Source organism: Gekko japonicus, unplaced genomic scaffold (assembly GCF_001447785.1).
Source record: "Gekko japonicus isolate JY-2015 unplaced genomic scaffold, Gekko_japonicus_V1.1 scaffold365, whole genome shotgun sequence".
NCBI lineage: Eukaryota > Metazoa > Chordata > Lepidosauria > Squamata > Gekkonidae > Gekko > Gekko japonicus.
Window position 1 is genome coordinate 401,927 of NW_015162488.1, and position 12,784 is coordinate 414,710.

General features: G+C 40.7%; 1 protein-coding gene across 1 annotated transcript in view; it reads left to right on the forward strand.

The window, feature by feature from the left end:
• The first annotated feature begins 916 nt into the window (after window positions 1-916).
• The window catches only part of TMPRSS7 (transmembrane protease, serine 7), a 36,902-nt gene continuing 25,034 nt past the window's right edge, over window positions 917-12,784 (forward strand). The window contains exons 1-6 of the mRNA XM_015405948.1: window positions 917-967; window positions 6,622-6,811; window positions 8,448-8,578; window positions 9,547-9,614; window positions 9,880-10,073; window positions 12,407-12,445. Coding sequence (XP_015261434.1) covers window positions 917-967; window positions 6,622-6,811; window positions 8,448-8,578; window positions 9,547-9,614; window positions 9,880-10,073; window positions 12,407-12,445 — 673 coding nt within the window. The remainder of the gene's footprint in view (window positions 968-6,621; window positions 6,812-8,447; window positions 8,579-9,546; window positions 9,615-9,879; window positions 10,074-12,406; window positions 12,446-12,784) is intronic.

Consider the following 12,784-nt stretch of genomic DNA (forward strand, 5'->3'; position numbering starts at 1 on the left):
GCCGTGATGCCCTGGGTTGGATGGGAAGTCAGGGGGCCTTGCCAGCAAGTTGAGGGGCCTAGCCCTGAGATGCCCCACTGTAGCTATGAGCCTGACTCCTATTCAATTTTACTAACAAAAAACATTCCCTTATCACTTAAGAGCAAAAAAAAAAAAGTAAATAAGAGGGACTCATCTTTTCCCCTTTAAAGTTCTAATAACACTGTAGAGGAGCAGTCTGGATTAGTATGTCCAAATCAAGACAGTGCAAACTGCATTTTTGCCTTCTGCATATCTGGTTTGGCCCTAAGGCTCATAGGATTCAGTGATATGTAGTATTCCCTCTAAGCTGAGTTAGGTTTTTAGCCTCTGGCTCACACATTTTTGCCTTAGCTCAGGAAGGATGGCTCCAGAGCAAACTAATTTATGCAGTAGCCAAATCACTCACTACTCACAACTTGAATGTCAGTAGCTCACAAAGTAGAATTTTTGCTCACAAGACTCCACAGCTTAGAGGGAGCATTGGTGACATGTATTTCAAAGTAAAAGAGCTTAGGACCAGTTTGTGAGGCACTAATGCTTTTAATGCTGCTATTACGTTTTTTTGAAATGGAAACCATTAGAACAATCATTTAAGAAAATAATTTCCACATCCAAATTTGCTGCCCCTGTGGTACTTGATAATGGATTTTTAAAAAATGTTCAGAGCAGCAGAAGTACTTGGGCAGATGAAATTACCAATGGAAATTCTTGGTGTAAACTGATGCCATCCCCGATGTGGTGAACCGATGATCGGGCAGTGTTACCAGTCCCTCCTGGGCAATAGCTCCTAATAGTCCTTTAGGAGTCTTTAGTAGTAGTTCCTTTGTTTGAGACTTTTATAGTGTATGGTGTGGATTTTGTTTGATCTTTTTTTAAAAAAATGAATTCTTGTACAATGGATGAACAAACCAGTGACAAAGTAGCCAATCCTGAAGATGAATTAAGTGTAAGTAAACAAATATAAGCATGCATTGAAGTATTCTGCTTGATTCTACATTAATGTGTTTCAGTTTATCACGCATTTATTTAGTGAAATCTGTTTCTAAGAAGTAACTGCCACTAGAATACTGCAATAAATTTTACTAGATTCCCAGATGAAAATATATTGTGTATGTTTTCATGTGAATAGTGTGTATTTAATTACATACAACTACTAAAACACAGTAATACACAAGGGTTTATAGCAGCTGATCTTTGTTAGGAGTGAAAATGCATGTTTTATTAAACTAATTTGATCCCTCATACAAAAAAACTCAAAGTAGTGTGTCTAAATATAGGCTGCATGCAGCTAGTTGGCATAGTAACTACACTATCCTGGAGTCCTGACATGTGGTAAAAAGGAAGAAAAGGGTTTAAATAATTTAGTGTTCTGTGATACTTAAATTGCTTTATTAGTTGAAATGAATTCTACAATGTGTAATTAGAATAAGCATAAGAAACAAGAAAACATTGTTCTAAGAGATTAGAAATAATTTGGGATACCTAAATTGTAACAGTCATTAAATTTGCTGCTCCAGAGAAGATGGTCATGTGGAAAATTGATTGTTCTGCCAGTGGTACCCTTACAAGTAGTTTCCTGGAACATAAAGAAAGAGATTGAAGAGGTTTGATATTCTCGACACAAAAGTCCACAGAGCATTTTAAGGAAGGAAGGATTAACAAGAAGGAACCCAAATGTAAACAGATTAAATACATTAAAAAACATTTAAAAACTCAATTAAATACAGTTCTACACTGCCTCGTTGGAGATGTGCAATGACCTCTAGGGTTTTGTCCAGTTAAACAGCTAAAGGGGCATTCTTTAATTGGCACTGATAGCCTAAAGAAGTCTTATAAGTGTTCATTAATGACTTTTGATGGCTTGGTGGATCTTACTGACTACAGTAAACACATCTGACCTACTTAGGAAATGCTGGAGAAAAATAGTGGTAAGTGTAACCAGCAAAGGAAACAGATCTGAATTTGCAGCAGACTGGTAAAAAGAAGCCTTTGGGGGAACTAAGAACATGTTTGCTTGGGGGAAATGTCCACTATTTAGGTGTTATCCTATACTCTGCATGTATATTTATTAATAGACATGTTACAAAAGATATTCCTGATACTGTAACATTCCAGAATTCTCTCCTCACAAGGAAACAGATCCTGTAAAAAAACATTTCCCCTATAACAGACTAGGCAAGTGGGAAACAGAAAGTTCTATGTTTTGATCCAGCGGAAACAATAGATACATAAATCATGTTTGTACACATAGATCTGCCATAGTGGTGTGCTCAGCAACAGCTTGCATGCATGCCTGGCACAGCTGTCCAAGAGAACACTGCCTTAACTTCTCCAACAGCAATAAGTGCTGCGAGAGTCGTGGTTGGAGGTGTCTCACAGGATTTCTCCAAGCACAGGATTTCTCCAAGCAGGCAAGCCACTACGTAAACGGAATTGCACTTGTCTCATCTGCAATGGAAGCTGCTGTTGCAAAGAACTTCCACGTGTCAGTTTCAGCTCAGCCCTTCTCTGATTTTGTACTAATGCATTCGCTGATTGAGTGACAATTGCCCCCGCCCTTACCAGTGCTTACTAGCGCCAAGGATATTGTTTTAAAATAATAAACATACTACACAAAACAGTGTAAATTATGTCTGACACTTCTCAATGAAAACATACATTAATTGAAGAACTATTCAGGGTTGCCAGCCTCCAGGTGGGGCCTGGAAATCTCCCAGAGATCTCTAGAGTACAGAGATCTGTTCCTTTGGAGAAATGGCTGCTTTGGAGGGGTGGGCTCCATGGTGTCTGAGGTCCTACTGAGGTCCCTCCCCACCAAGAGTGGTAATGAGCTAATTTTGCACCTGAGGCAAGAATACAAAATTGTTCCCTTCTATAATTCATAGTAGTTATTTTGGTAAAAAGGTAAATACATAAATAACAAGAAACAATGAGAGGTTTATTTTATTTTATTTATTTTTATTTATTTAAAACATTTTATGCCACCTTTCTACCCCATCAGTGGCCACATCTGAGCAATTAAAAACATTTAAAATTATAATTTTTAATACTGCATAAATAAATTTTAGTTATGGGATCTGCATACATGCTCAACTAATGTGTAAGTGAATATTTAAATTACTGTTTAAAAATATAAAATTAAACGACATCAGGTATGACCATTTTTAAAAATGCACAAAGCAGCATACATTATTCTCTTCTCCTCCTTTTTATATGCACAACTACGCTGTGAGATAAATTAGCCTAATGGCATGTGACTGGTCTGAAATCACCCAGTCAGCTTCCACAGCGAGATTGGGGAGTTGAACCTGGGTCTCCCTGATCCTACTCTGAAGCGATAACCACTACACCACACCGGCTCCCATAGGATAGCTGCTGTTGAAGAGTAGTGAGCAGCTAGGCCTAGTTAAGTCATGTATGTTGAGTGGTACCAAGTCACGCAGAGGATGCTTCCAGGCCTAGAGTTGCCAACCTCCAGGTGGGGCCTGGAGATCTCCCAGAATTACAGCTGAACTCCAGACAACAGAGATCTGTCCCCCTGGAGAAAATGATTGTTTTGGAGGGTGGACTCTATGGCATTATATTCAGCTGATGCTTCTCCCCTCCCCAAACCTTGCCCCCCCTCAGGGTCCATCACAAAATCTAAGAAATTTTCCAACCTGGAGTTGGCAACCCTAGCCAAACCTGGCCCCAACAAGTCCTCTCTCAAAGGCCAAAATAGGGCTGGAAAGGGCCCTGTCCCCTCCCCCTGCCTTGTACTCACTGAAACCCAATCTGGAATTCTGTTGTTACCTAGCAACAGCCACTTAGGGGCAGTGTTCCCTCTAAGCTGAGTTAGTGTGAGCTAACTCACAGTTTTTTTAGCCTCCGGCGCACACATTTTTGTCTTAGCGCAGGAAGGATGGCTCCAGAGCAAACTAATTTATGCAGTAGCCAAATTACTCAGTCACAGTTTTAATGCCAGTAACTCACAAAGCAGAATTTTTGCTCATAAGACTTCACAGCTTAGATGGAGCATTGCTTAGGAGATCTGTTTCTTAAAGCTACATGCGCTACTTTTCTTCTTTTCAATTTTTTAAAGCTGCCTAGTGTATTCTTTTTTTAGATTTCATATTTTTCTGCAAATGTGGGGCCCTTTTCAGGTTTGTGGAAAGATTTGTCTTGCATGTTCACAGCGCCGGTCACTGGATTTAAGCAGGGGTCTTTTCATAGATACTGGGCTATTAGCATATGGGCTATTAGCATATGCCATGCCCCCTGACATCACGGGAAGTGATGTCAGAAGGGGAAGCAAAAGGGGGGAGGCATCTTCAAAAGCCTCCCCTCCCCTTCACCAGCTGGGGGGGGGAGCGAAGAGAGAAGGGGTTTAAACTTTAAACCCCTTCTCACTAGAGTTGGGCCACAGGAGGAGGAAAGAAGGAAGGAAAGAAAGAGAGTAGAGAGAAGGAAAGAAGGAAGGAAAGAGGGAAAGAAACAGAAGGAAAGAAGGAGGGAAAGAAAGAGAGAGAAGGGAAGAATGAGGGAAACAGGGAAAGGGGGAAAAAGAGAAGAGAATAAGGTGGGAAAGAAAGAAAGAGAGAAGGGAAGAAGGAGAGAAACAGGGAAAGGAGAGAAGGAAAGGAGGAAAAGAGAGGAAGGAAGGGAAGGGAAGGGAAAGTGAGAAAGAAAAGGAGAGAAAGAAAAAGAAAGGAGGGAAAGATGGCAAAGAGATGGAGGGAAAGATGGCAAAGAGATGGAGGGAGGGAGGGAGGCTCTCCCACCACCCCCATCAAGCCCCTAACGGATTATCTGTGAATTTTGACAAAACTAAAATAATGGTGTTCGGAGATTCCTGGAAACCCATCAACTGGCGTGTTAAGGGTAACACCATTGAACAGGTGAAGTGTTTTAAATATTTGGGAATTAACTTTCATCATAGTGCAAGGTGGGTAGCCCACAGATCAGAAGTAATTAAATCTGCGAACAGCTGTGTGCTAGCAATAACCCGTTTCTTTTTTACCAAGGGTAACCAGTATGTTCCTGCGGCCCTAAAAGTGTTTCAGCACAAAATTGGAGCGAAGCTTCTTTATGGGGTGCCCATTTGGATCACAGCTTTTAACAAAATGGTAGAACAACTCCAATCCAATTTTGTGAGGAAAATATTAGGGTTGCCCCTGTGTGTTTCCTACGCCGCTATTTGTTTGGAAGTCAATATGATACGCTTGGAAACAAGGGCTTGGATAATTACCTTCAGATTTTGGCTACGTTTGCACTTTAGGAACTGTCCCAATAGCCTTATTACATATCTGTTGGAAGAGTCTCATTGCTCTGAGTGGTTTGCTGCTATAGAAAGGAAAATCGTCTCAATAGGGTTATGCGTGAATGATATGATGTCCTTATCTGAAGCACACATCTTTGCCCTGCTCAAACAGAGATTAATTGATATTGAGATGCAAGAGCTTAGAGCCTTGGCTTCTGGTAGATGCTCCCCTTTAAGATGGGCACGTTTTCCGATCAACACCCCTGCACAATACTTATTGGATTTGACTTCTCCACAGCTGCGTAGAGCATTTATGCTGGCCCGCTTTAATGTGCTCCCCTCTGCGGTTTTAGCAGGAAGATTTAAGAAAATCCCCTACTCTGTTAGGTTTTGTGATTGTGATTCAGAGGAGATTGAAACAATCGAACATGTATTCCTCCATTGTAGTTTGTATGATGACATTCGGGCAGTCTATCTAGAAGCCATACTTAAGAAAGATGTCAAGCAATCAGATGACAGAATGTTGTACCGTTTATTGGCTTCACAAAATACAGTGGTTATTGAAGTGGTGGCTAAGTTCTGTAACTGCCTTATAATGAGGAAGCTGTGTGTTAAATCCATGAACTGAAGGGTGACTGTTTATGATTCTGATCCATGCCAATAAAGGTTTTGAATTGAATTGAATTGACCCCTGGATTTAAGTATCCCAAAATTTCCTGACTTCTTTATTAGAATAAAAGAAAATTGGAAACCTGCAAAACACTTGCCGGACCGGCTAACCCATTCTCCCCACTTTTTCTCCCTCCTGTCACCCCTTTTTCTTACTCTTTTTCTTTCCCCCATGCCTGTTACTTTCTCTTTCTTTCTGCCCCCACACCCTATCATTCACTCTTTCTTTTTCTGCCTCCCAGAGGGACCCTTTTCAGGTTTGTAGAAAGATCTGTGTTGCCTGTTCACAGCTCCAATCACCGGATTTAAGTATCCAAAGATAGGTTGACTTCTCTATTAGAATATAAGATGTGGCATGACACTGGAGCATCACCCCCTCCCCAATTCCTCATGGTGCTGCCGAAGATACCACCAGGCATCAGTGAGAATTGCTGGGAGGCCTCCCCTATAGTGTGAGGGCTGGCATCCCAAATTTACACACAAAACTTGTTTGTATGTAAGCCAGACCTCCATGCAGATATTTGACTGAATGTGTGAAGGGTGAGGAATGAGCCAACAAGAGCAATCCTACTCTCCTACATGCACATAGTATATGCACAACTGAAAGTCTGCATGGTACAGTGGAAATGTAACTGCACTGAATGAATTAAAAGATGCTGTGAATTTGTAGTACTTTTTGCCCTTTGATTTAGGTTTCAAATGTATCACTTCAAATGGCAGAAACAGAAGCAAAGTGGGATAGGCTTGCCCGAAAACTCACGAAAGCAAAGAGGAAATCTAAAAGAAAGTCTATTTGGAATTTTCAAAATATAATAATCCTGTTTACAGTCGTGCTCTTCATTATAGGAGTTATAACATGGACACTACTGTGGCTCTTTATTGGTGAGTTTTTGCATATTTGTTTAGGCAACGCTTCCTGTGGGGCTTTCTACATATATATTAAAGGGTCTCCGTAACAACCTTTTGTTTTCAAAGCCATAGAAGTGCTGTTTGCCAATGCGTTAGGAAAATGGGAGTGTATCTCAATTTACACATGTGTGTAAATTATTTTTATCCCTGTCCCAGAAGATATGAATGCTGGGACACCTCTCTTAACCTTTCTGAGTTAAAACCAAGCAAAGTCTGTGGCACATTAAAAATTAACACATTTATTGTAACATTATCTTTCATAGGTTTGCTCACAAACACCCCCCCCCGTACTTTGATAAATGTGCCACAAGAGTCTTCTTTTGTTTTTGCCACAATGCACTAACATGGCTGTCATATTGGAATTTATCTCCTTCTGGGCTAAGGGTCTAGAAGGAAAGTGCTGGAGAAAATCTGTTTGGAAAAAACAAAACAAGAAAGCTGTTGGATACTGGAGAGTTTGAAAAACATTCCCCTGAACCCATAATTATAATTTGGGAGGAGTCTTACTGATCCCCCCAAGGCTGCAGGGGGGAGCGAGATGCCTGGGCACGGCTTGGATGATAAAATCTTGGGAAGTAGTTATGGAAGTTAAGATTTCCCCATCTTGTTTAAATCTGTTGGGAATTTGTTATTGTATTTTACTGTAATTTATTGTTTTTAAATTATGTGTTTACTGTTTTAACCTCGGCGCATGGTGGCCTTGTTAGCCGCCCTGAGCCTTCGGGGTAGGGCGGGATATAAATTCAAATATAAATAAATAAATAAATAAAAACTCCAAAATTGCTTTCCATTGGTGGCCATCCTTCTTACCAAAGGGCAAGGGCCTTCTCCCCACCATAGAAGAGCCTGACAGTGATGGCAGATTTTGTGATTCCCCCCCCCCCAAATATAATTTTCTTCTTCTTTTCTTTAGAGACTAAACTATATTTAAATTGCACTCTAGTTTTATTGCCATCCAATGAATGTTTTATATTGACTGGTTGTGTTTTAACTGATGTCTTGTATTTTTATTGTGAATGTATACTGCTTGTCAGTTTTTGGAAGCCACCCTGAGAATATTTTTCTAACTCTGCTCCTCATCAAATATCATAGAATTACAGAGTTGGAAGGGGCGCTGAGGACCTGTTGGCTATTGCCTGGGCCATCATCAACTAATGCTTCCCCCTCTTTCCATTCCCTGGGTCATGGAATACTTTTTTTTTTGTTAATTACACATTTGGGATGGTCTTAATAAATGGCATTAAATTGCTTTTTTATCTTACTGTGGGCCAGCGCAGCTACCTAGGTTCTTTCCCTAGAATAGTCATGCATCTGGTTTTCAGGCATGTGTGAATCTGGGGGTTAACATACTAATATCCCTGAGTCAGGGGGGTGAGACCTGATCCAGTATTAAAGCTATGAAACTTGTATGTATGTAAAACAAGGAGCAAATGTGGGTTCAAATTGCAGGTGAGCAGCTTAAAACTGGTGTTGATTTAATTTAGAATGTTGTGTCTGGCTTTAACATCTCAAGTTTCTGGGAATAACTTTATTATCTTAAGATTGTTGTCTACTTATTGTTTCTATAATGTAATAGAAAACAAGGTAACTTTCCTTGTGTGCTTTACAGTTCAGGCTGAAAGCAAGGATGCTTTGTACTTTGTTGGATTATTTCGTATTGCCAATATTGAGTTTCTCCACGAGTATCGGCAGAAGGAGTCAAGGGAGTTCCTTTCTGTGGCACAGAATGTGCAGCGGGTGGTAAGGAAAAAATCTCTGCTAGATGTATGAAATGGATACCCATTAGATGATTATAGATTCAGCAAACCCTTGCCTTTTGACACTGAGTGATACATAGTGCCAGCACTATTACCCAGGCCCATAGCTAGGATTTTGTGGCTTGTGGAGCAAATTTTTTTCTGGTGGGGCTGAAGTTTTCAGTGCAGAAAGAAAAGCCATTAACCAATAGAAAACTCCTACCAGGATAGATCTCGAAGCTGCAAGCTGTCAGCCACTTTAGATGACAGTTCTTAGCTGCTGCAAGTTAATCACTTCTAGTCTATTACTTGTTTAATGCAGTTGGAGCTGTGTGTCTTGGCATCTTCTTCAGGCCAATAAGCAGAGGAGGCCTGAGGCAACAAAGACAGTAGACACAGAATTGCCTGTAGTCTCCCTTATGGTTGGGTCTGAGCTGAATGGCTCTTATGGTACTACCAGCACCCCTGGAGCTCTGCTTTGTTTGCTCCTGGCTGCCAGCAGCACACAAGAGCAATTGCCTGCTTTTCTGATAAGACTAAAGGCCAATCCACTTCTGCTGAAAGGGTTTCATTTCTCTTTTCAGAGAAGTGAGAGGAAGTCTACAGCTAAAAGAGAAGCTGCACTTTCAGGAAAACCCTGACCTTTACCCGGCCCTTCCACCAGTGTCCTCATCCTGGACATTTGTAGAGAGAATAGGATATCATAAAATATCATGCTATTATTAATCTCATCCAACAAAGGGAATTGCTCCACTAAACACTGTCTTTGGTCATCCCATTATGGAGATGTTGTGCAAAATTACTAAACTAAGTGACTAAATTAAATTTTATTGATTGTTAAAAAAAATTAACAGAGCAGTTAAATCTCTTATGCACATAGTTACCTATGTAGTTCAGTCAATCCTCTTTAAGATTTCTCGTCAATAATATATTTTCTAGATCTGCAAAACCATTGTGACTTCTGTTTTTCAGATGAACCTCATTTATACCCGTTCTGCTTTCTCCAAATTTTATAAGCAGTCTGTTGTCTCAGATGTCAGGTGAGACATGTTTTGTATTTCTTTTTGGGTGGTTGTGCTTCTTTGAGAGAAGCAATCTCTGGTAAATAGTCTTTGACAACTGTGTGCAAGGAGCTTCTTTTGATAGAAAATACAGGCCACATCAAATGTGACAAAATTCCTGTACAGAAATTAGTTTTGTGCCCAGCAATGAAGCTTGATCCACTCGGAAGCTTTTAAATAACATTTTTTCTATGTTCTGGTCAAAGAAATGCTATGATATACTTTATTTTGTATTTGCTTTCAGTAATAACAATCAGGGGGGCCTCCTTGTGCATTTCTGGATTGTGTTTGTGGTGCCACAGGCAAAAGGGCACGTATTTTGCGAAGACTGTATAGCTGCTATTTTAAAGAATTCGATTCAGACAAGCATCACCAATCGAACATCAATTGGGAGTCTTCAGGGCCTGGCTGTTGATATGGACTCGATTGTACTTAGTGGTTGGTATTTTTTCTGAATCTTGAACACAATGTATACAGTGTTTTGCTATGCCAGAATAAGTATAATTAGAAGGTCTAAGAATTGCTCTAGTACATCTTCCCTGCAAAGTAAATTATTTATTTATTTATTTATATTATTATTTATTGCTTCTATTTGTATCCCGCCTTGCCAGACATGCTGGCTCAAGGCGGCTAATAAAGTTAAAATAACATAAACAATACAGAGTTAAAACAATTAATAAATTTATTTATTTATTTTATGACATTTATACCCCGCCCTCCCCGCGAACGGGCTCAGGGTGGCTCACATAGGCACAAAGTGCATTCAATGTACAAAGTCCAAATATAAATACAAGATTAAAACAAGTTAAAATCAATTCGAACAGATGCATAAATAAACTCCCGACATCCTACACACAGGGGGGAGACTGGGATGATGGAAGATGTTACCCCAATAAAGAAGTGGTGGTGGCAGTGGTCATGGCGGCTCCTACTCATAGGCCTGGCGGAAGAGCTCCATCTTGCAGGCCCTGCGGAACTGCATAAGGTCCCGCAGGGCTCTGATCTCCTCCGGGAGCTCATTCCACCAGGTAGGAGCCGCCACAGGAAAATACAATACCAAATTAAAACAGCAACAGTTTACAAATAAAACTGACAGATGATGGCGATAGCCTAAATCACATTCAATGGTAGGGGTAGCATCCAGCGCGGTCTCAGGCCAGAAGATGTTCTAGATTTCAGGCCAGATGTTCCAGGGCACATTCATCAGTGGCAGCTCCTAATCAAAAGCCTGGTGGAAGAGCTTTGTTTTACAAGCCCTGCGGAACTGTAAGAGGTCCCGCAGGGCCCTGATGTTCTCCGGGAGCTCATTCCACCAGTATGGGGCTGCCACTGAGAAAGCCCTGGTCCTGGTAATATTCAGCCTGGCTTCTTTTGGACCAGGGAGGGTCAAACGATGTTGCGACCCTGACCTCAGTGCTCTCTGGGGCACATATGCATTGAGGCCTCTTCCCTCCTTAAATCCTACCCTCCTAAGCTTCCACCCCCAAATCTCCAGGGATTTTCCAACCAGGAGTTGGCAATCCTAGGTATGTCTTCCTGACAGCGACAGTGCATTATGTCAGCACTTGCCATATGTTGAACCATTTTGGAAGGAGGAAGATATGTGTGTGGCTCTGTGTGTATATGTGATGGACTGTCGAGGGTTAATGCCTAACAGAGTCTAAGAACCTTTGAGTGACAGGCTGTTCAAATGGAATTCTGTGGAGAGAGTCAGTTAAGAAATGGCAGTTGAGAACTAACAGTTGAAGAAGAGACAACAAATTATCTGGAGTTAATGTGTTTGCAAAGTTACCTGAGTTACCTCAGTTTTATAATCAGTTCACCTCATACATCCTACCTCTGATTCCACCTGACCTTTTCTCCTCTAAGTTAAATGAAACATTTTGTTTTATTTGGACTTTCAAAAGCCTCTCATGTGCCATTTCAGAAGTTGAATATAAGAAGGTGATTGTGCCAGTTTGATGTAGTGGTTAAGAGTGGCAGACTCTAATCTGGAGAACCAGGTTTGATTCCCCACCCCTCCACATGCAGCCAGCTATGTGACCTTGGGTTTTCTCTCAGAGCTCTCTTAGCCCCACCTACCTCACAGGGTATCTGTTGTGGGGAGAGGAAGGGAAGGAGATTGTAAGCCACTCTGAGACTCCAGGAGAAGGGCAGGGTATAAATCTTCCCTCAGTTCCCTGAGCTGGACCAGCATCATACATATATATACATATCTTAAAGAGACTGGGTGGGACAGCTATAGACAAACAATTAAGAAGAAAATAGATATAGGGCCTGCTTAGCAAGAAAGAAGAAAAAGGGAAAATCCTGTGCATGAGGGAGGGAGGGAGATCACCATAGTATACAGTCATTTGGTCTTCAGATTGAAGTGATACAGCCCAGTAGCAGTCGCATCATGCAGTTCAGCTTTTCAGCAGCACATGTGACAGGAAAAATAACAAAGCTACCAAGAATTGCCCTTTTGGGACTGGGAATTGTGAAAGTTTTGACATATATGAAGACTATGACTCGCACCACTTGACTATTTAAAAAAAAGATGTCTGAAATGCAGAGAATCACAAGAATCACAGTATGCTCAAAATCCATTAAAAATCACTTTAGATACGCTTCATGAATTTCCATGTAATATTGTCATGTGACTCAATTCTTTTCCTTTTCTGAATCAATAAACAGTAAAATGCTACATTCACATGGTGACTGCTGAAGTAATTTATTAGAAAGTTTGTTAAAATATGGGTAGGTTCATTTCTCTTTCTTCTCCAATATAGCTGGGCTCCGATCAGATTATTCTTCTACAACAGGAGCAGGTACACTACTGTCCTTGTCTTTAAAAAGCTTTCTTCTTTCTTCTTTCATTTTAAAGGGAAATGCTAAAAATATTTAATTCTGCCACTTATGTGTGTATCACCTTCTACTGAAGTCAGTGTGATTCTTGCATGCCAAATATGAGATTTTTCTGTGCTCAACAAAGTGTTTATTAATGTAATTTTTGTGGTTGAAACACATGAACATGTTAGTTCAGTATTGTCTATTCTTACTGCTAGAAGCTCTCAGTATCTCAGGCAGAGTAGGATATTTACTGCCACCTGCTACTTGAGACTGGAGATGACAAGGATTGAACCTGGAATGTTTTACAGCAGCACTGC